Source organism: Nipponia nippon, unplaced genomic scaffold (assembly GCF_047370975.1).
Source record: "Nipponia nippon isolate SJK-2023a ecotype South Korea unplaced genomic scaffold, ASM4737097v1 scaffold_4, whole genome shotgun sequence".
Taxonomy (NCBI): domain Eukaryota; kingdom Metazoa; phylum Chordata; class Aves; order Pelecaniformes; family Threskiornithidae; genus Nipponia; species Nipponia nippon.
This window is the reverse complement of record NW_028262358.1, coordinates 28,970,027-28,993,270: the sequence shown is the minus strand read 5'-3', so window position 1 is coordinate 28,993,270 and position 23,244 is coordinate 28,970,027. Positions and strand designations below refer to the sequence as shown.

Genomic DNA, 23,244 nt, shown 5'->3' with positions numbered 1-23,244 from the left:
CTTCAGGTATATCACATTTTGAATTAATTCCTTGGGACCTCCTTTCCTTTTCACATCAAATAGCTGTCTTTACAGGATCATATCTACAATCCCTCACTCGGTAGTGAAAGGACAACTCCCTGAACAGCCCATCCTTTCAGATCCTGTTATCTACTCACTAGATTTTTAAACATCTTTGCATTTTCTTTGTCCTTTGGAGGAATTCCTCGTCAGCATCTGTCCCAATGTTCTCCTTCAAAACACTTCTTAAAATTATTCTTTACTGATTCAGTAGCGGTGAAGTCTCAGCAACAAGAACCTGCTATTTATTATGCTGACCAATGTCATCTTGTTATTTTCCTTTACTCTTCCAGTCATTTGCTTTATCATTTCTGGTCTCATTGTAAGCATTGTGGACATTTTTGTATTGTGTCTTTAGAGTGAGCTCCCAGGGGCTCTACTCCATAATCAAGTTTGGTAAGAACATACCTAAGCCAGCCTAATAATTAGCACGAATGCTACTAGGTTTGTACTTAAGTTAAAAAATTCACTTTGGTCTTCCTTATTAAGACTGAACTCTGTATTCTGCAAAATACCATAACACTGTGTGATACAGCAGAAGCCATGATAACCAGTAACATCACAAACACTGTCTTACTGGCTGTAGCTCACGCCTTACAGCTTTGCTATGAGAAGTCTCGAGCATCCAGGACTTTCTTATAAACAGCAAAAGCGGGCGTTCGTAACTTTTAAAAACTGGGCCCTTTGCATCTTCACGAGGAGACTTTACAAGTCTTACCAAGTAAAGCTTCATCAGAAATGGCTGATTGTAATTGATTTGATAAAAATCAATCGCATCTCTTTTAATGAACCACCTGCCCCCTGGTGTCATTATTTGCAATCTATGGCAAAAATAATTACGTGGCTTTTTATATGTAAAAGTTGATTTGTAAGTTAGGAACTTATCTAATTTAGTGTTTTATGTCATAGGAACCAGCTTTCGCTCGCATGCCAAAATGAGACATGAACGCAGATGGCCTCTTAGAACATACAAAGGCGCTCAGGTAGAGATTTAGTGTCAAGAAGTTCTCAGTTGCGGTTCTTCCCTCCGCCGCTCCCTCCCACCTCGCTCCCGGGAGGGCAGCGGGGGCTGAGGGCACGCCGGGCCCCCGCGGAGGCTGACCGCCACCACGGCCCTTCCCAGCCCGACCTCCCAACAACGCGCACACGTGGGGTGGCACCGGCAAGACGGAGCTTTTCTCACTACCGACAAGCGGAGGGATTTATTTATTTTTTCCCATTCGCACGCCACCGGCCGCGTTTCCAGTGGTGTCCGAAACAACCCCGTCCCGCCCCAAAGCTCTCAGCGAGCGGCAGCCGCCGGGAACCGCCTCCCTCTCCCTCCGGACAGCCACCGCCGGGCTGCAGGGCAGCGGCAGCCCCCGAGGCCCGGCCCGGCCCGGCCCGACCCGCTCCCGCCCCGGCCCGCTCCGCTCCTGCCCCGCCGCCCAGGCCTCGCAACGGCTGCCGAGGGCCCGCCGGGCTCCGCTCCGCTCCGCTCGCGCCCCGCCGCCCACGTGACTTCCTTCCGCAGGCAGGGACGGGCAGGCGCTACCGCCCGCCACAGCCTCCTCTCGCAGGCGCTACCCCCTGCGGGGCTGCGCGGAACGCGGTGCCCATCTCCCGGGAGAGGCGGCCGGGAAAGCCCCCTGCTCCCTGCGGCGGAGACGCGCCAAGCCCGCGCTTTTCCCTCCCCCCCCCCCCCCCCCCATCAGCTACCGGCGCCCCCCGGGGCGCCTTCCGCTGGCGCAGCTCGGGGTTGGTTGCCGATCGACCCAACTCGGGGTTGGGGCTGCGCTGCCGACCTTGCGTGGAATGTCCCATCAGTGCCACGGGGTGGGATTGGAAGCGCGCCGAGGCCTGAGCGGGCCCCGTTCCGAGAGGGGGGCCGGCGGCCCCCCCTGCGGGGAATGGTTCCTCCCATCACGTGGGCTGGCGGAGGCGGGGCGTCGACCCCTCCCGCCCTCCCGCTCCCCCTGCTGCGCGTGCGCAGTTGCGCGGCGTCCGGCTCACGTGTTCCTCCGCGTCCGGCGCGCGCGGCGGTCATGGCTGCCATGCTGAGTTCTGCCGGGCGCCTGCGGGCGCTCTGCCCGCGCCTCCTGCCCCTCCTCCGCCCGCCCGCCGCCGCCGCCGTCCCCCGCCCGTCGGCCCCCGCCAGGTGAGACCCTGCGCCGCGGGGCTGCCTGGCGCTCGTCGTGGGGCCGGCAGGCCGCGGAGGCGGCGAGGGGCCGCACGGCGGGGCCGGCTGAGGCGGCTGTCCCGGCTGTGCCGCCTTCCGCGGCCGTTGGCCCCTTCAGCGCCGCCCCCCCGGGGCTGCTGGCGGGAGCCCTGCGGCCCGGCCGGGCCCGGCCCGGCGGCCTGTCGCTGCGTGTGCGCAGCAGGGTGAGCTCAGGGTCAAAGGCGGCGGGGGAGCCCCGCTTCCCTCCGGCTGGGTCGGCGAGGGCGGACCGCTCCTTCCGCAGCGGCGCCGCGTTGGGCGCGAACGGAAGCGGAGTGCTCTCCTCTCTGTGAGGAGCAAAGGGCGCTGCTCTCTGGGGGGTACTGCTGCAGTGGGGCAAGCTGTGCAGGGGGCGTCGAGGAGGAGGAGAAGGGGAGAGACCGGACGGAGATCGGCAGCGATTGACTGTGGGCAACTGCAGTTGGGATCTGGGCTTCTTCACGGTTCCTGTCGGACTCCGCTGTGTCGGTTATCGGCAGGAATATCTTAATTCCTTTGCTATGGTTCCCTCTCTTCCATCACGCAGCTAGGGTGGAAAGCTCACCCCACCTGCTTGCATGCCTGTTGCTGTTTTGACCACACTAATATGTGGTTGGTGCCCTGCAGGAAGTTTGGAGACACAATCCTTCCTTAACATGAGTACTTTTTTTTTTTCGTTTTTAATAAAAAAAAAAAAAAGTTAGTTTTGGGAGAGCTAAGCTTTCTCTCCAGTGGTGGTGTGCTGCAGCTCCACATTTGGGATGTTTTTTGTCCTGAGCACATACCTCTTGAATGTAGGTGTGCAAAAGGCTCAGCCCTGAATACATGAACAAACATGCCAGAATCCACGTTTTTAGGAAGCATACAATGTTTCAGGGGTTTTTGCATGCACTGCTAGTTTAATGAATCACAAAGGTGATGTTAGCATTCTGTTATATAGGCAAGCTAGTTGTGTCTGTAGTTACTTATCCTAAGAAGCAAGCATCTTGTACAGATGATAGCTGTGTCAAAGAGTTTGGTATTTATTTTTTGTATTTCATGTAGCGAGTATACTGTTACAACTACATGAAGATTTGTGCGAACTTTTTTAACATTAGGGGCTACTTCATTGTCAACAAGTTCTCAAACTGCCTGTGAATGAGATAAAGGTGTGTTTATGAATTCTGAGCCTTGATGGGGTTAAATTTTTAGTTTCCTCCATGTCCAGTTTCTAAGTCTTAAAACAGGGAGTTGGGAATGGATTGAGAAGCTTAGCTTTCACTTATGTTAAGTGACTTGCTGTGATTATAATTAGTTGTTAACTAAAAAGGTGTATACAATTAAACAATTAAGATAATTATAAATAATTTGTAAATATAAATGTCTAGCTAAGTAGAAGTTTAGATTAGTTTCCTCCAAGGATATGAATGTTTGCTGTGTTTCTTCCAGTGTTTGCAAAACATAGTGAGGATCCAGTGCAGGTGGGTGGGAAGGGACCTGCGCCTCGTTATAGCTCGGGTGGTCCCTCTAAGTCAATGTAACTTAACGCCTGGTAGAAAACCAGAAGAGTTGTCTGACATTCTAGATGGATAGATATGTTCAGCAGAGGACTTGGTGAATTCCAGAGCTGGTTCGGGAGAAGGGGTGGGAACAGACGAGAGTCAGCAATAGAGAACTCCTGGAGGCAAGTGTCACCATCAAAATAAGGAAGTTGTTGCTACCTGCACTAGCTTTAGTGCTTATCAAACCTATTGTGAGCTTATTTTATTTGGTAGCCTGACCGAAATCTTACCTAAAAAAGAATATAGTTTTCTCCTGGTTGTAGTGGTTGAATTGTAATAGATTGTTAAATGCTAAAGTTGGTGTGAAGGATGGAGTAGACCTGTGTGCAGGAAGGACCAGGAACTGGGAAGACATCTGCTGTATGGTTGGCAATAGAACCACACATTTAGTTGCAAATCGTGAATAAACTTTTCTACTTTGTGGTAATTGAGCTGATTTTTGTTTTCCTCAACTGGAAGCTTAATTTCCTAAATTAGTTTGTTGCAAGAAGTAATGTTTACCGAAATTCATGTATGACTTGATGAAGGACTAGCAGCGCTTTTTTTCCTAGAACTGTGTTTCTGGAAAGAACTTGAGAAGTGCTTTATGTGATGATAATTTGGCTCTAACAGCTGGGTTTTGGGGTTTTGGTTGGTTTTGTTGCCCCCCCCCCCCCCCCCGATACTTTTTTCTTGCACCAGATTATATTCTTCTATATTTTCAAGTATAATTGTAGTCATATGTGGAGTAGTGTAGTGGTCATGCTGAAAACTTTTTAATTCTCAGGCTAGATTTAGTTAACTATGTGAGAAAGGTGCTTGGTAGAGAACATACTCACAGGAAACAGCAGTATTTATTTCATAACTTTTAGGTTTCAGTCTAAACTGTGAATTATATTGGAGTAACACTGAGCAGTACACCTAAATTTGGGCATTGTTTCTGTGCAGTAATTTCATTCCTAAGATAATTTTTCACCTAAAATCTTTGTCTTCCTGTCACTTTACTATATGGGTTTAGGTTTACAAGTGATAATCTAGGACCAAAGTGTAAAGCAAAGGTAACATTTTACGAACCGAAATTGCACATACAATCGCATTACATTTTTTACCTTAAGTAACTATTTGTTGTTGTTTTTTTCTACTTAAGCCTTAATTTCTGGAAATGGACGTCTTTTGAAGAACTCGAATAACATGGACAACGTTTAGACTTGCTATACTTGCTGTTCAGGTCTCGAGATGGTATTTCAAGAGTGAAATGCAGTCTGCCGCAGTAAATTCCAGAGAATATTGATAAAGTTCTAGTAGGAATAATGGGGGAAAAAAACCCCACAGTTTTAGGAGTAAATAAATAACAAGGAATAATCCAGCATTTCGCAAGAGAAGTGGGTGAATGACTATATGTTTACATGTGCTTGGTATAGTTGCTTTATCATTGAACATAATTGAACAGTCAGTTCAGAGGCGGGTTTGAGAGTTGCATTACAATAACGGTTACAGAAAAGTTGCAAATCTGTTAACTTCTCTAGAGATGTGAAACAGCAATAATTCATGTTCAAGCAGAGATTTTATCAAAGTATTGTATTGCTTTGATTTTTAATATAAACTTCTTCCAAAAATGGATTAGGACAGTAGATGGATATTCGATTGCATTGGATGGTTGAGAAACATTTTGTAGCAAACCAGATCAGATCTAAGGCAAATTTACTATTTCACTTCACTGCCCCTAGTATGAAATGTGAAATATACTGAGCTATATGTCAGCACTCTCATGCTATGCAATTATCACAAGCCATGACAGACCAATACAACAAATGTACTGTGCTGATTTATGTGGTACAAATTATTTACTGGAACTTTGTTCATAGAAGCTTCACTGAGGGAAGAGATGCTTTAATTTGCTGCTAGTAGCTGTCAGCAATGCTGTAACAAACCCCTTGATCAACAAGTGTTCAGAGTAGATTTTGAATTAATGTCAGAATATCTTTTGGGGACTTTATTCTATGTGATCTAGGTGATTATGTTATGGTTTGATGTTACAGCTTGCTTCTCGGGTTTCCCACAGTGTTGGGAGGAAGGGTATTGGGTCCGTTCTTTTCACACTGACTACCCTCGCATTGCTGGCCAGCTTGTCCTGCTCTAAATCAGGGTGCTCCTTGGACCTATTACTGGGCTGATTTCATTTGCTGGACTGCAAGGAAAAAGTTTTCTGACAGATTGACAGGTTTTATTGGACCAGTTACGGATCTGATGAACTCTAGAAGGGTGGGACCACAGGCAAAAGTAGAAGAGGGAAGCCTGCCTGATGATTGTGTGATATTAGATCAATGCAGCTGTGTTGCTGAACCGCACTCCTAGATGTGTGAGTGCTAGGATACTCATCCTGAAGTAGACATCCTATCTGTCCTCAGAGAAAAGGAGAACAATTAGGATCTATGCCTTAGAAGCCTAAAAGTGTAGCTGAGGAGGAAAATCAAGTGGAATCTTTACATGCAAGTCTTGCAAGGCATCTTTGGCCTTGCTGTCACTTCCTCAGTTTGAGAATCTTGTCTGTGAGTTTAAATGTCGTTTTTTGGGGCTGTGGAGCAAAGAGCATCTCCCCAAACAGCAAATTGTGCTGTAGTGAAACCTCCTGCTTCTGTGTTCTGTTCAGAGGAGTGATTGCTGAGGAGGTTGGTAAGAGGGTACCACGTGCAATGCTTTTCAAGTTGTCTTTGTAAAGACTGTTGACTTTTGGTACGTTGTGGTGTGTTTGTCCAAGATTAAAGCATGTTGGTGAGATGGCAAGGAGAATACCCTTTTAAAGATTCTTGTTTCAGATCTGGGGGGATTTGATTTGAGCTTTGGGTAAGCCGTACGTTAAAAACCCCAATGATTCATGTTTTAATGCGTGTTACTTTTTTTAAATTAGCTGCAAACAAGTTGCTTTTGGCTATTCACTATCCTACTCGGCAATCTATCACCAGTGGATGAAAATGTAGAATTGAATGCTTAATTACTTTACATTAGCAAAATTATAGAATTAATGGGCTTTAAATGCAAAGGACGCATTCAGTAGACTTGCTTTTGGTAATACTGAAGCAGTCCTCTGTCGTAGTGAAGTTTCACAAGCTGCACTGTTGTGGTGGTTGTATGCATTTTACTGACGGACATAAAATGTCTAGAGACTTCCGAAGAAATCGCACAAAGCAAAGTTTTTCTGCTTTGCGTCTTGTGAATCACTTAGGCAGAGTTTTTAGGTATTCTCCAAGAAACTTGAGGTTTCTCAGTCTACATGAAAACATAAAATTTTCTCTCTTGTAGGATCCTGCTGTATCTCATTGAAACAAGGATACAGTGGCCTGAACATTGAGGCCTTTTTTTGTAGGTGACCATGGCTAAGTCAGGTGAAGTAGTGTTTAGCAGTCATGTGAATCATGCTGGGATCTCAGGTAGTATTATTTAGTCTTATATTTAGTAAATTTAACTAATGTTAAGTTTGTAGTGCTTTTACGCATAGTAATGAATTTTAACTCTTAAGTTTACCATTATTCTACTTTGAGCATGGCTTGTACTTTGAAAACTATTTGGTACGCCTTTTGCCTGTGTAGTTTAGAAAGAACAAAATATTCAGTACTTTTCTTAGAAAAAGCATAGCAACTACCTTATTGTGGCTCTGATAAAGAGAGACAAATATCCATCTGGTGGCTTTGTAATTCTTTTTTTGAATGTTTGGAATTGGTCAAGTTTTACAGAAAGTAAACTTTCTGCTGCTGCCAGGGAGAGCATTGGAACCACCTGCTTTTTGAGTTTTGGGAAAGATGGGACATTTTTTACTCAGGCTGGTGTGTAAGATGTGTTCCTTTAGGAAATTGAAGGCACTGCCTTTAGTCTGCTCTAGAAATATGGAAAACATGTAAATACGCTAGTATATCCCAGCATGGTGCTGGGATTCTCAATAAACCCTTGCAAACATAGAAGAATTTTATTAGTTGACTTGGTATAAATTTCCCCATGCACACTTCATCTCTGCATAAGTTTTTTTTATGAGTTTCTCTTCAAGTACTTTCCAAATGTTGTAAGCTAAATTGGAGGTGAAAAGTTGCTGCTAAATAGTGGGTGGTTGTGTGTTGGGGTTACGAACGTATAATTGGTTAACCTTTCCTGTGTAGGCAAGGTCTACAGTTTTGATCCTCAGAATTGTAGAGACAAAACTGAAATGGTGTAAAGGTACAATTATGTAAAGGCTCAAATATTGGAAAGCTACTTCTAATCTTGTGATTGTGGGAGTAGGAGAGAGATCACTTTATAGGGCTTAATATATCCTTTTGAGCTTCTCTGGGTAGGTACAAAGAAACATAGTTCTGAAGCATAGTAAAGAGAAATTACACATGTTGGGGAAGAATCAGATTGCTAATTCAAGCAGATCTGAAGTTTATTGTGCAGTTTCACGTGCTTGCAAATACAATGTTTCACAAAGAAAATCTTAAAATGCTGTTTAAAGGTAATTGATGAAAGTAAAAACTTGGCACTCATTGCAGCTCTTGGAGAAGTATGCATTTTGCTGTGTAGCATAGCATTTAATTCTGAACAAGTTCATTAAAATAACTGAAAAAATATGGTTACATCATAAGACTATATAACATCTAGCATCAAGGCAGGATCAGAAATGCCAAGGTCATGTGTGACAGATTTTTTATTTTTTCCCCGCCTCCTAATCTTGCTTTATAAGCTTCCAAATGAGAAAGTTTGACTGTCGAAGTATCCTGTTCTAATATTTCATTACAATTAATATTACAACAATTAATATTAGCAGTGTGATGCCTGATGGACTAGGGACAGTTGCTTCTCTGCTTGGAGAATGGGATGGGATAGATGAATCTTTTGAGTCTTTCAAACTTGTTTTTTTTTTTTTGTGAGTAAACACATCATGACAAGCAGAATATTTTATCTATGTTGCTTTTGTTAGGAGTTGAAGAACTGTTTTCTTTTTTGCTGTGTGATGTTTCATGTTTAGTGGTGACTCATTTTCAGTACTTTTTTGGTTGTACTGTTGTCTACCCAATTGTACACCATCTTACATTTCTGCATTTGGTTTTTGTCCAAAATGTACAACTTTCTTTGGTCTGTATTGAATTTCCTTTTTGTTGATTTCAGACCATTACATCAAGTAATCAAGATGACTCTGAAGTCTGAGACTCTCCTTCTAAGAGTTTGCCACCATTATGGTGTCATGTACAAATTTTATAGGTTTATTAACTCTTCTGTCATCCAGATTGTTAATGAAATTATTGAATGGACATGGGTTGTACCAGTCTTTCCCAGTTGGGTCACGAGATAGCTTAATTTAGAATCCCACAAAATATGTTCTCAATTTTGCAACAAACGCTGATCAGCACTTTTTTTTTTTTTTTAAACAACTACTGCACCCATATTTTTGTAACTAGAGGTACATTGCATCTCCTTGTTTTGCTTATGAGATTGTCAGGTAACATAGTGCCAAAAGCCTGTACGTCATTCCATATTTCTTTATTGATTATGCTTCTGTTTTTCCCCAAAATTTCATGAATTTTTGAAGGTAACTCCAAAGGACTGGAGATTGAGTAAGGCCTGTTAATGTGTCTTAAATATAATATATTTTAATGTTTCCAGCAATTACTTAGGTCATTCTTACCTACACCCCCATCTCCTTGTTAAAATTTAGTCATGATAAAATGGTTAAAAATTACATAGTATGGTTGCAATTAACATTTTTTTGGAAGCTAAACAGTGTATGAGCTCTCATTTTTTTCCATTTTAAGAGGTATGTGTATTTTCTGAAATCATCTTTCTTGCTGCCTTTTTATGTGACTTTCTGACTGAAATGGTTAACATAGCCTTCTTGATTTTTATCCTTTTTTTTTTTATTCCCCTTAATCGTGCGTTCTTTCTCAACTTCTAAAAATAAGAATTGCGCAAGGTTGTGAAAGATTCCTGATGCATGGATAATTGCTTCATTTTGTTAGCTTCTTTTTCTGTTTCATGGGGAGGTTGTGCCATTAGTATAAATTTTCAGTACGTATGTCATCTACTGCATTCTTCTGTCCTTCACCTGATTGCCTGGAATCAAACCTGATACTGTGTCCCTTAATTTGTTAACCTTGCATTTTTTTGGAAGCTGTCTTTCTGGTCTGCTCAATCTTTCATCTTTTAGAATAGTGAACTTAACTTCTTTTTTTCTTCATTTTCACCTAAGTTTTGTGTTCTATGTTGATTTGTAGTGCTACGAACCAAATTCAAGATAGTAGATGCCTGCAGCTTCATTCAGCTTTTGAAGCCACAGTTCTTTTTAACAAATTCTTACTATGGGATTGGCTTAGCATTACACAGTGCCTTAAATCATGCTAAAAGTGTGATTTATTCAAATGCTGAAAGAATACAGATGAAGAAGTATACCCGAGTCTTACTCTAGACATTATATTTCAGATTGGTAATGGTAATTTAGGTGGATGCCAGTGGAAGTTTGAGTTCCTCAGGTTGTTTTATACTCTCTTACTGTTTTCCCCTGTCTGTCTAAATCAGGAACTGACTCCCATGTTGCCATTCCTTAAAATGTCTCTAGTCAGTATAAATTAACAGAAACACCAGTACCATATTTGATAATATCTGGGGTGGTGTGTGTAAATAGAAATGTCCAATTCTGCTGATCTTTCAGAAGGTTAAGTTAGTGTATAAAAATAACACTACATATAAGAGTATAATATTTTGCAGTGTGCAACCGTAACAATTGATATAGTATAATATTCTAAACTTACGTTATAAACAGCATCATGCTAAATGCTAAGCAGGGACAGTTTAGTAACAAAACTTCAGAGTCCTTCAAGCATGCACATACTGTTTTTATCTTCATACTGAATCTGATGGAGCTATGCAAGTGTTTTAAAATGTTTGTCACTTTTGACACATGGAGAATCTTACAAAGATGGCTTTCTTAAAACAGTGCAGGACTTAAGAATTGTAGATATCAATTCGTTTCTGGTTATAAGTGTGCCATGTGGCATAAGATATAATTCAATAATTTGCAAAATATTATAAAACAATAGCAGATTTTTATAGAAAAAGATGTTTCAATTTTAATCTGAAGCACAGGAGTTTTGCCCACTTGTGCTTTGATTGTTAATGGAAATCAAAGTATAAATTTCTGTGTTAAAAAGACAGTAAGTCCTGTGTTGCTGGCTTCCAAAGCATTTTTTCCAGCCTGACTTGAAGTATTCTGAAAAGCTTTAAAGTAGCTTTTTTAATGGGTGTATAAGAGTGGATGATACCATTTTCTTTATCTATATCTTTAAGAAAAAATAGATGACGAACTTGCAATCATTACAGTTTCATTCTTATTCAGTGGCTAGCTCATGGCTGAGTATTGCTATTTACGTCTTATTAATGAGTTTAAGTTGTAGACATCTCATTTAGTTGTTACACTCAAGAGGACTTCAGATTTAGTGTCTTACTGTTATTCTTACCTTGTACTACTGGATTTTACTCTAATCAGTCTAGTGATTTCTGTTTTAGGGAAAGTACCCTGTCTTTGGTTACATGATGAGGTAGAAGGAGAAGAGGAAAAGAAAGGAAGGAAAGAATCAGGGAAAAGGACACCCTTGGAAATACTTCTAGTGAGAGATGGCATTACTAGTAACAAAAAAAAAAGTTTGATAGTGTTAACCTGACAAGCTGCTTACCACCAAAAGTGGTGTTTCAGTTTCTTCGTTTTCTTCCTAGTTCCTCTGATTTTAGCCACCTATTCCTACTCCATTACTTTTTTCTGGTTCATTCTGGTGTTTTTTGGACATTGTGAGCTGTTTCCACTGTAACCTGGTGGAACAGTATGGGCTTTTTGTAGAAGTGACTGAATTGGTATTGTGCCAGGTTAGTGAGTTAAATAAGCTCACAGAAGGATCTGAATAAAATGAGAGCTAGCCCAAAGGAATAAGTGGGAACTTGCATCTAGAAGGAGGTAGAACGGAGACTGAAGGAGGGGAATCTCTCCTTTTTTGGCAGTATTTTTTTCCCTTCTTCAGTTCTTTCTTCCTTGTCCTTTCCCTAGTCAGATGAAATGCAGATAATTTGCTGGCCTCTGGAAAATTCTTCAGGATGAATTCAGGAGGAGATTGGGCAGTGTAAAATTTGCCTGTTTGAAAAAGATAATGCCAAATAGTAGTGATGTTCCTCATTACAAAAGGATTTTTTTTAATGTCTTCAAAAATCAAACATCTACTAAACTGTTTTCACAGCTCTATTAGAAAAGAGATTCTGCTTCAGGCTGGTTTAAAGACTTTTACTCCTAGAACTTATGGCCTGCTCAGTTATCAAATCAGGATTTCAAACAGCAAGGAAAAAGGTGGTCTTTGGTTACTTCCTGCTCACAAGAGGCAACCAGATGGTAAACCATCAGTCTGTTTTTTCCACTACACTGATATGCACCCCACTGATGATTTTTCTGCCGTTTAGCAGCTTGCTGCCAGTCCTGATGAAACACTGAATCACCAGCAAGCTTTTTCTCCTCCACTGGACTTCCTCTCCTAGGGCCTTAAACTAGCACTGGTTGCTGAGAAACCAACCAGCAAATATACCTGTGAAAAAGCTCCAGGTGTGGGAAATCATTTTGTAGAGAATGCCAGCACTCCTCACTGTTAGGCTGCCATTTCAACAAAATGTGCAGCCATTGCTGCATAGGACTCATGGAGCATCTGTAACAGCAGGGAGTACAACAACTAGTTTGTTTTTAAACTAGTCTACAGACGTTACAGAAATTTAGCTGAAGATCTGTCTAAAGAGCCAGAGGTGAGGGAGGGCAGTTTCAGAAGTGGCTGGATCTTTTTGCCATTCAGCTTGTAGTACTTCCTTTGTATAGGATTCTGGAGGAGGATAGTCTAGTTTATTTTATGCAGTTGTAAGGGCAATTGAGAACAGACTTGCAAAAATGCTTCGTGTAATGAAAATTTTACCTGCACAGGCTGTTCACAATTCCGTTAGGTACCTCAACTTGTTCTTCTAAAAAAAAAAAAAAATTGGCAAGCTCTTATTGTTTTGCTAGAAATAAGAGCACTTTCTCATTATGTCTCTTGTTGTCATACTTTATTTTGAGGAAAAAAAATATTTAAACAAATCCAGTGTTGATGTTCGGTTTACCTCACAGGATGGCCACTTCATGCTTGTTAATGTAAATTCTGCAGGGGAATGATCCCGTTGTTCTTTAAGCCATTGTTGTCTCAGCCACTGGCCTCTGCATTAATTTTTGTGTATGTTAATTGAAATGAAAGGTATGATTTGCTGCCTTGATTTGCTGCTTTCTGGAAGAGATCTCTGTGACTGTTCTTGCAGTGGTTTTTCAAAAGCATGTGAGAACTATTGTGAGAAGCCGTAGTGGGACAATAGACTTATAGCACTTAGATGACTTCAAAATTTTTATTTTTGTGGGAATAGTATTTGAAACATTTAACTCATGAGGTGAATCCAGCTGAAAATCTCAGAAACAGTTGTCACTGTAAGAATATACATGCCTATATCTTTTTAAGTAGAAAGACACTGAAATGAGTCACCAGTATTTGGTTATATCAGTATGGAATGGTTATGTTCATCAGCAAGAAGTGCGTTATCTTTTTGACATTATGTGACTAGTGTAGTTGTAAAATGACTCACAGAAGTGTAATCTTTATTTTTTGTTTGTTTTTATTTAAGCAGAAACATTTTGTACCAAATAAGGTTCCTTACAGTTGCACCTCAACAGGAGGGAAGTGTTAAAGAAGAACCAATTTCAGAAATTCAAATGAGACGGACCTGGCAGTTTGACTGGGCATTAAATAAACTGGATAACTCTGTCAGGAAAACTGGCCGCATCCCTAAAGCCCTTCTACTAAAAATCTTCCATGATATATGCAAAACAGGTAAGTTGCTTCCAATTAAAACAAAATAAAAGCTAAATTTAAAGCTGCAATATAACAATTCACCAAAACAAGTAAATTAATTGAAAGAGTTCTGAGTTATATTTTGTCTTTGAGTGTTGTTTAATCTGCTGCATATGCTGATAAACAGGCTTTTAATGCTTTAGAGATGTTGTTTTGCTTTGAATCCACACGTTTACTTTTCTAGGTTTTTTTGTCTTTGGGAATTTGTAAGTCTTGTGAAAATTCAGTGTACTTTTAAGATATCATATTGCCTTGCTTATTGTGGGTTTTTAATCTGGTAATGTTACACCTTCCTCATATAACTGTATTGTGCGCTCTGAACATGGGTCATATCTGTCTGTTTTACACAGTGTATATTTAAAATGTCTGTAATAAACCATGCTGTCCTTAAGAGGTTATTTGTTTTAAAATGCAACTATATAGAGAAATGTGGAGGTAATACCCAAGTTTCTGCATTCCCAGGTAGCTGCGGTTGTTCAGGACAAGAAAGTGTTGTTGTTTTGTTGGTTTTTTTTGAATAAAACAAAAATAAACAGCTGAGGCATTGTTCATTCTGACAGATTCAATGCCCCTTTGGCTAAAAATACCCAGACAGTTTGGTACCAGTTAGGATGAGTCAATGGAGATATTTACTAAATATACTAAGTACTAGTGCCAATATTTATCGATGACAGCATGTATTGTTTTAGTTTTAAACTGTGCTAAGTATTGCTCTGGACTGTTAATGGTTTGTATACCTGGGATTGCACTTTTAAAAGTTTTGTGGTTCATTGTTTAAAAGCCAAGTCTTCAATTCATGCTCTTTCTGCTGAACTTCTTATTTTTTTCTTTTTGCTTGTGATATCCTTTCTGATTCTGACTGCTTTGTCTTTTTTAGGTATAAACTTATAATTTGCGAGTGTGGGTTGGCAAGAATTTTATGTCTCTGAGGTTCTCTGCGAATCAGAGTTCTTCATGATCTTTGATTAGTTACAGTTTCTAGGAAGTCATATTAACAAAAAGATTAATTGCTTATAGTGGTTTTCTTTAGCTGTGTAAGTATATTTAACAAAAAAAAAGCATAGAACTTCACAAGAGATTTAACTAGGATGTATTAAAATAAATGACAAATATTTCCCTTTGTAAAATTCAGTCCTTTTTTTTTTTATTAGTGATGTTGAAAACTCATTTAGCCAAAGTGTGAGTGGTTAGTTACTGTTGGTTTCTTAAAAAGATTTGCCTGTGTTTGTGTTCTTCCATTTCTAATTACAACATGAAAAATGCCCAAAGGAGGTGCTTGTTGTAGATCTCTTGTCCTGCATCTTTCCGTGCTCATACTGCCAAACCTTTTCCTGTTTTTTTGCCTTTTTGGTACTCAGTCACTAGTATAACACTGGCATTGTGAACCTGGAGGTGTTGGTGTTTTTATTGCATGAACTAATTGTATGCAGGGATTTAAAAATTAGTCAAGTATGTGACTTATCTCACCACTCCATTGTGTCTTCAGAAGTTCAAATCCCCTTTTGCAGTTTGTACCTGCCCCTTCTCAATGTTTTAACTTATTTCTCTTCTTTTCTCATTACTGCTTATTTTTTCCCCACTACTACCTGTGTTTCTTCCCAGATGAGTTTACTCTGTATAAATAACTGCTCTGCTGTAGATTGCGCTCTTGAAACATAGTTTACAATAGTTATGTCGTATGCTAGATTTGCTGCTCCTTTTTGGTACCTGAAGATCTAATTTTATATGGTGTATAGCTTTCTGCTGTTGAGGTTTCTTAACTTTATTTTGCCATTATTTTATAGCTGTATAGCTGTTTCTACAGCTCTGTATAATTAAAAGTTACACTTACAGTGATCAGTAGCAGCTGGAGATATCTTTACTGGCAGCAGCTCCTGCTGCTAAGCTGGGCTGTACACAGCTTTGGAGTGTTGGCATGATAATTTGGAAGCAACTTACAAAGCATTAGTGATGCTTTAGACTTCAAGTCATTTTGGAACTCTGGATCTTTCAAGTCTACATGTATATCTCTGTTTGAGATAGAAAACCTTACAGATTTTTTTTTTTCATCACTTATGTTGTATGTGAACATTTATCTTGCTTCTTGTTAGATGAAATACTTCTGAAGTATACCTTTCTCTGTGATAGGAAAGGAATAGCCAACATTTTCCTGCTTTTTTTTTTTTTTTTCAATTTGCAGTATGCTTTCTAAAGAAACTCTCCTTTTTATTAGAAATTGCTGGGTTTGCATATAAAGATGTGATTGAAAAAAATTTTGTCTCCAGTTTATTGGGTAATCTGTGATAGATTCTGCAGCTCTGCCTTACTTTGCCTCAGGAGTAGTAGTGAAGTCCAAGAAAGACAGATGAGTTTATAGTTACTTTTTTGACATTCTGGGGCTAGTGCAGAAGTCAGAGAAGGTAGGCATTCTTACAGTTTCCTTCACTATTCTCTAGGTGTAAATTATCTGATTTATTTTATGTTGAGCATGGTCAGAAATGGAAATTCAAGTGTGGAATGTCTCTGAATACCAGTTTTGGAATAGTATGGAATTGGTATGAAATATTTTGCCACTTTAGAAATTTACCATTAAGTTATGTCCCTGTTAGGATGAAATGATCTATGGATCTTGGATTGGGAAATTTACAGTACTAGATATCTGACTTTCGTATTTTGTGTTGTACTTTTAAAAATTTCTGCTCAGCTGAGCTCATTATTGTACTAAATGGCATGTTTTATCGTGAATCTTTTTCATAATAGTGTAATTGTTTAATCATTTGATTATCCTGTTTAGTGAAAATCTTCAACCTTGGAGAAGATTCTATTCTATACAAAATGCTGAAATATTTCAATGGGTCAGTCTTGAATCTTTTTTCTAATATTAAATGCATAATTATTTATAAAGAAATTTGTGGTTGTGTTCCACTTGCAGGGTGTCCAGGGAGTAATCAGACCTTGCTTTTGTTGCGAAGTTGTGGTGATCTTTTACCAGAGGTATTGTCACCTGAAAGAACAGAACTAGCCCATATGATATGGGACAAGATGAAAGAACTGGGTAAGTTGGTTCTGTTAGTCTGTCTTACAAGAACAGCTATGTGCTTTAGTTAATTTCTTTGTAATGGAAGACTGAATGTATTTTTAATAGTGTTTAAATGTTAGGTTATAACAGCAAATTCTCATTACCCGAATAAACGCTAGGTTTTATTATTCAGGTGAGAGACCTATTTCCTATTCTGGGAGTTATACTGACATCTAGGGGTGTTAATAATAAATCTAAAGATTTTTTTTTTTTTGTAAAATGCTTAAATTGGACTTTTGCTTGATTTTGATTATTGTAAGAATGTGTTTTACTTTTCTATTAGATGTTACATTGATATCTGGTGGGCTGAGTATTCCTAGTGCTACCAGCTATTTTACCAGATTTTTTTTTTTTTTTAAGATAGTCGTTTATCTATAGGTCTTGCATAGATGAACTGCTTCTTGATAGTAATATTGCTGAATCTGTAAAATACAGCTGTAGAGACTGTGGAATAGCATGCACATGAGCATTGATGTTACTGTGCTCTTGTTATGTTTTAGCCTTTTATAAACAAGTGTGCTGTTAAATAGATGTCTGATATTTCAAAGGTGGATAAAAGGAAGCAGTCTGATTATACATAAAGTTCATACAGACTAAAATTGATATGAAATTAATTACCTCAGAAAGCTATGAAATAATGTTGAATTTAGAGAATCTACATTCACTGACTGCGGTTGAAATATTTCCTTAGGTGCTGTGTACGATACAAGCCATTATAATGCTTTACTTAAAGTCTACCTTCAGAATGAGCACAAATTTTCTCCCACGGAATTCTTGGCCAGAATGGAGGAAGCTAATGTGCAGCCCAATCGAGTAGGTACCCTTTTATGATATCTTCATTCTGAATAGTAATATCCATTTTTTGGATGGAAATCATTAACAACAACTTTTTGTTTTCTGTAGGTTACATACCAAAGGTTGATTGCTGCTTATTGCAATGAGGGTGACATTGAAGGAGCGAGGTATTCTTTTGCATTTATGTTTAAAGTGATTTCCATAAAATCTGTTTCTCATAATCCCTATCATTAATGTTAAAACTTATTTCAGTGTAATTCTTATAAACTGAGAAAGCAAAGAGGTTGTTTAAGTATATTTTAACCAAGCACTGAAGAGCAGTTTCTTAGAGACAGCTGGAACCTACACAAGGAAAATAAAAAATAAGCGATAGACCAGTGTGTTCAAATCAAATTATATTCAAGTTGCTCAGAAAATAACTTGTTTTGTCATTTCTAGAGCCGGTGTGAAAAACTGTGAGGTTATGAAGGCTTACTGCCTATGTAAGAAAATGGCTACTGAGAAAGGTGTTTGAGAACAAAGTGGGCTAAGGAGCAAATAGTAGTAATTCTGGTTTTTTGTTGTCATTGTTCTGCAGGGCTTGCTGGATATCTGTGTACCATTTTAATTTTAGCAAGGTTAAGTTGCAACAGTGTGATTGCTGGGCATGAGAAATAAGTAAAAGGAAGACGAAAATGAAAAAACCCAGCCCTACCCTTGTGTCTGCATATTTCAAAGTGACAAATACAATTAATCTGAAAAAAGGAAAATGACCAAATTATGAGCATATTATGCAGCGTCCCCAAATGTAATTGCCCAGTGAGATCAGGATTTGGTTTTGTTTGATACAGTACGTGTCCAGCAGAGCAGCAATAGCTCAGTAGTTTATCTTTTCAAAGGAAAAAAAAATGCCTAATCATTCATTGTCTTGTATTTTGCAGTAAGATTCTTGGATTTATGAAGAACAAAGATCTCCCAATCACTGAGGCAGTATTCAGTAGCCTTGTGAAAGGTCATGCAAGAGCAGGGTAATGTTTAATACCTTTTTTCTTTTGTCTTCTTTTAGTTTTACTGCGGTATAAAGTGATACTGTACAGAAGAATTAGATGCTGCAGAATAGTGTGATGGTTTTGAATAATTATGTATAGAAGACTGTCTCTGTATACATTTTTGAAGCAAAACAGGGCTATTTAACAAAGGAAGTAGATTTTGCTTGTGTCTCAAAATCTTGAATTTCAAGAGAAATTACTGTACTTTTGTACTGTTAGAAAAAAATTTGCTGCACTTCATTTTGAACTTTTTCAACTGTTGAAGTTGAAAGAGTGTTTTAAATAAGATAATTAAAATATTTGCACTCTCACCTTGCGGGATTTGCTTAGTTAAAATAAGTTTCTCTATGCTTGTTGCAGTCTTTGTTTCCAATTCTAATTAATTTAATGAGGAAACGTGGAAGTCACAATAAACATTATTATGATTAAATCTACTGAGGGTCTGTCTTTTGAATTCTTTTAGAGATATGAAGAGTGCAGAAAATATCCTTTCAGTGATGCGGATGGCCGGTGTTGAACCAGGTCCAGACACCTATTTATCACTGCTGAATGTGTATGCTGAAAAGGGTGATGTTGATAGCATCAAAAAGGTATTGCAAGTTTGAGTTTAAACACAACTTGTTTGATCTTTTGTTCAGTTTAGCTTTGGAATGCTTTCTATTCATGCAGGAGCAATTATACTGAATTTTATAACTTGTTTCCTCCTAGTCTGCGGCAATTAAATTTTTTTTTTTTTTTTTTTGCATCTCAATAGCTGGTTAACTGAAAGCAGTCTCATACTTTATGAAAAATACTTGTCTTCTGATAGTTGCCTTTCACTCTGAGAAGATATGTTTGCCATTGAGTGTTTTAATAATTCAGAGTTTTTTTAAAGAGACAAATAGTGCATGTGAGATATTTATATATTTATTTTTATAAATAAATAAAAAATAAGCCTTGATTATCCTGCTCCCATTGAGCCATTCTTTGGCTCCCATTGAAGCCACAGAATCTTTCCAGTAAAACAGTTTTGTTTTTTTTTTTGAGAGTTCATACCAACAACTTAGGTATTCATGAAGTGTATTTAAGATAATGCTGCCTTACAGCCCTTTGTGTAGCTGCTTTTTTTCAAGTATTCTCTCTTACTTGTTTAAATCAAAGAAGTATTTGGAAAGGAATGAGAAAAGAAAATTGGTTTGAATTTAATAAGTAGTATCAGATGGAGAGGACCAAATCAAGGAAGAGGATGTGGGAAACATAATATTGTCTGTGACTTACAAATTAAACAAATCTTCATCAACCAACCTTCTTCCAAGCACTATCAAAAAGTTTCATTAATCATTCTCCCCTTTTCAAAGTAATTTCTTTTGAAAGTCATCTTACAATGGGAATACCTTTGGTGTTTTCATATATTATTAGATATTAGAGAGAAACTATCTATTATACCCCTTTTATTTATCCCTTTTTCTTTTTACAGTCTAAAGGTGTTTAAGGCCTTCTCTGTAGATCTTAGGTATTCTGTCTACCATATTCCATGTATCTAAACCCATGGTTTTAAAAAAGGGGAAAAAAACACCATCTTTTTGTGGGTTTTTTTTGTGTGTTGTTTTTTTTTTGTTTGTTTTAATTTCACTTTATCCAGTTTTGAGTCACTTTGGAGTTTATTAAAGTTAAATTTATTCTGTTTTACAGACTCTAGAAGAGGTTGAGAAGACTGAAGGGTACCTTATGGATAGGATTTTGATGCAGGTGATTTTTAGCCTTGCCAAGGCTGGATATCCTCAGTACATCGAAGATATTAAAGAACGCATAAGATTTGAAAGGGAATTAATTCCAGGTATGTCCTTGGTTACTACGGCAGTGTTTTGCTACTCAGGGTGGAGAGGGAAAGCGTTTTCTACCGCCCTGCCCCCCCGCAATAACTAATGTTACCAAAAACAGGTAATCTTGTACTTTTCTCTTGAATACTTAGGAAAAATATTTTTGCCATTAGTTTGTGGATTCATTTGTGTTGCTTTAGATCACATTTTATAAAATTTAAATATAAACTTATTTTAATTGTTTACACATGAAAATTAATCTGTCAATTTTTTTAACTTCTAAAATTTGTTAAGATTTCATAGGAAAGTAGCAAGTGTTGGAGTTCTTTCTTCAAACAACACTGTTGTAATTCCTGTTGTGACAGCTCTTTGTGAATATTGTAAAAAGGGAGACTAAACACTGACTATAGTTTTCTTTATCTACAGTTAGAGTCACTTTTGGATCCCAGTATGCGTAATCTGATTGATAACTGTTAATTATACTTCATCCATTTTTTCTTTTTTGATGTGTCTAGAAATGTGTTTTTCTTCCTTAGTATCCTTCTGTCATGCTGCAGTGGTGATGCTTCTGTGATTTTTGGCGTGGTCTTCTAATGGGAAAAGTGAATTTCATTGATAAATATAAATAATTCTGAAAAAGGTAGTCTCAAATTTGATTGGTTAATTATGTTTAAAAGTATGCTAATGATACTTGTAAAACATTTAATTTCCTGACTTTCACTAATTTTAGTAGTTTAATGCGAAAATAGTTATATGCACTTTTTTAATTTTGTTTTTTTCTGTTTTTCAATTGCTAGATGCAATGAACCTGTGTTTGACTCTGATAACTCATGGCTTCGAAGATATAAGTTTCCGTTTTTTGAAGTCTTTTAATCATTTATCACGTGATAATGTGGACCAGGGTAGCTTCTTCTTGCAACATTGTGTAAATAGAGATATGGTATGCTGAATAGTAATACTTTTTTCTTAATATATTAACAGCAGTGTATTTATTTAGTATAATGCAACTGTGAAGATGGAAAATGGCAGATTTTTTGCACGGTTCTTCAAGAATAAAATAAGGATTTTAATATTTCATGTCAATTTGCATAGTAAATTGAAATTCACAAAGGAATTGTGTTTGGCCTGTGTAATATCCATTTCCTAAACATGAGAAGAATCTGACATTCTTAACAATTTGAGAAATTGAAAAATATATTAAATTATTTTTTGAAATTCTTTGCAGCCTGTGAACAAGCTGAAGGAATTTTGCAGTGAGTTAAAAGAAACAAAAATGCACTCGGCACCGTTACCGTTCATTTTGCGTTGTGCTTTGGAGGCCAACAAATCAGGTACTCTGCCTATTTAGTTATTTTACATATGCGTATTTCAAATGCTTGGTCACTGTTTAATTATCTTGTGAATGTTTTCAGCCTTAGCTATTGATGTGATGAAGATGATGAAAGAGGAAGGCTTGCCACTCAGACCTCACTATTCCTGGCCGCTGCTAGTTGGGTTCCAGAAGGAGAAGAATCTTAAAGGTTAGTTATCTGATAAACGCTCCTCCAGCTTTATTGCAAACCTAGTGCACAAATCTTTATTAAAACATTGCTATGAGATTCAGCAGACTCTTGAAAGTAAACAAAGACCTTGCTGCATGTCTTACTTTGTTGCAAACAATTTTTCCTTCAGGAAGATTTTTTTTGAAAACCTCCTTTCTTACTTACTCATGGTGCAGTTTTACAAATTTAAAGTCTAGCTTTGCATAGAAAGATGTGAGACTGTGTTTAATTAACTTTTTAACCCTTCACATTCTTTCTGCCTTCCAGTGGTTCTTTTTGCTGCTTGTTACCTTTTACAGAGTTTACTTTTGAAGAAACTGATATCTGAGAGAAGAATTTAAAAGTAAGGTTATGTTATAATAGCGCTCTTGGACTGCAAACCCAATCCTTTTTTCAAGCCAACTTCTTATTATCTACCTGATAAGCCAGACGTGAGTTTCTTTACAATAATAAAAACTGCAGGAGAACTTACATTGCTGAATGTGTGAGCCTGACCTGACAGCATACTGATTGAAGGACAGAAATGCTCAATCTTTGGGATTCTTAAGTAGGTTTAAGCATTTAGCATACTTTCCCCTGTTACACATGGGGATGTCTACAGGATATGAATAAGAATTGAACAAATATTAAATTTTAGAGTACAGTATCTAATTCTTTGGTTTGCGTTATTGGTAATTCAGAAAGAATGGTATTGTAAAAAGATGCTTTTAACAGAAGTACTTCCCCCTTGGGGAAACAAAAAACTGTCTTTTTCATCTTATCTCACAGTATAATGTGCTTTAGAATGAGATGCAGAGTTGTTAGTGTGACACTGGGTGACAAACAAAATGCACAAACAAAAAAAAAGTGCTTTTAGCAGACTCTTCATATCGCAATTTTATCTTAAATATACAGTCACATTCCAGTTTGGAAGAAATGCTGAAACAAGTATTCCCTAATTGTTTCTGGCTATAAAAATGTCTCAAGTCTTTTTCAAAAAGCCTTTGTGAAAACAATATTCAGTTTTTATTAACTCCTTAGGCTCTGTTCCTGCCAGACGACTTTCCAAGTTTATTTTCTCCCAGGTTTTCAAATGCTTGAAAGTTTTATGATATTTTAGAAGTCTGGGAACGTTGTTTTAGTGGGGTCCTTTGTGACTTACCTGAAGTACAATGTTGCCAAAAATAAGTGAGTTGAAATCAGTGTCATACTTCTCTATGTGGATGCTGCCTACTGAGAAAACATGCTTTCTGTTACTCTTCCATGGAAAACTTCACCTCACTAACACAATTAATAAGAGATGTCGGAAGATGTCGGACTGAGACTTAGCTCCCAAAACTGAAGCAATGTCTGACCATCAAGAGAAACTTA

General features: G+C 38.3%; 1 protein-coding gene across 2 annotated transcripts in view; it reads left to right on the top strand.

Annotated features, from left to right (window-relative positions):
* Window positions 1-2,053: 2,053 nt before the first annotated feature.
* LRPPRC (leucine rich pentatricopeptide repeat containing) overlaps window positions 2,054-23,244 on the top strand; it is a 93,741-nt gene continuing 72,550 nt past the window's right edge. The window contains exons 1-11 of one of the 2 annotated variants that reach the window (XM_087776099.1): window positions 2,054-2,197; window positions 13,450-13,652; window positions 16,585-16,707; window positions 17,423-17,544; window positions 17,635-17,693; window positions 18,447-18,533; window positions 19,018-19,144; window positions 20,226-20,370; window positions 21,151-21,293; window positions 21,579-21,684; window positions 21,766-21,873. In XM_087776099.1, coding sequence (XP_087632225.1) covers window positions 2,085-2,197; window positions 13,450-13,652; window positions 16,585-16,707; window positions 17,423-17,544; window positions 17,635-17,693; window positions 18,447-18,533; window positions 19,018-19,144; window positions 20,226-20,370; window positions 21,151-21,293; window positions 21,579-21,684; window positions 21,766-21,873 — 1,336 coding nt within the window. In that variant the 5' untranslated portion in view covers window positions 2,054-2,084. Of the gene's footprint in view, window positions 2,198-13,446; window positions 13,653-16,584; window positions 16,708-17,422; window positions 17,545-17,634; window positions 17,694-18,446; window positions 18,534-19,017; window positions 19,145-20,225; window positions 20,371-21,150; window positions 21,294-21,578; window positions 21,685-21,765; window positions 21,874-23,244 lie in introns of both variants that reach the window. The other variant, XM_087776098.1, reaches the window with a different exon arrangement.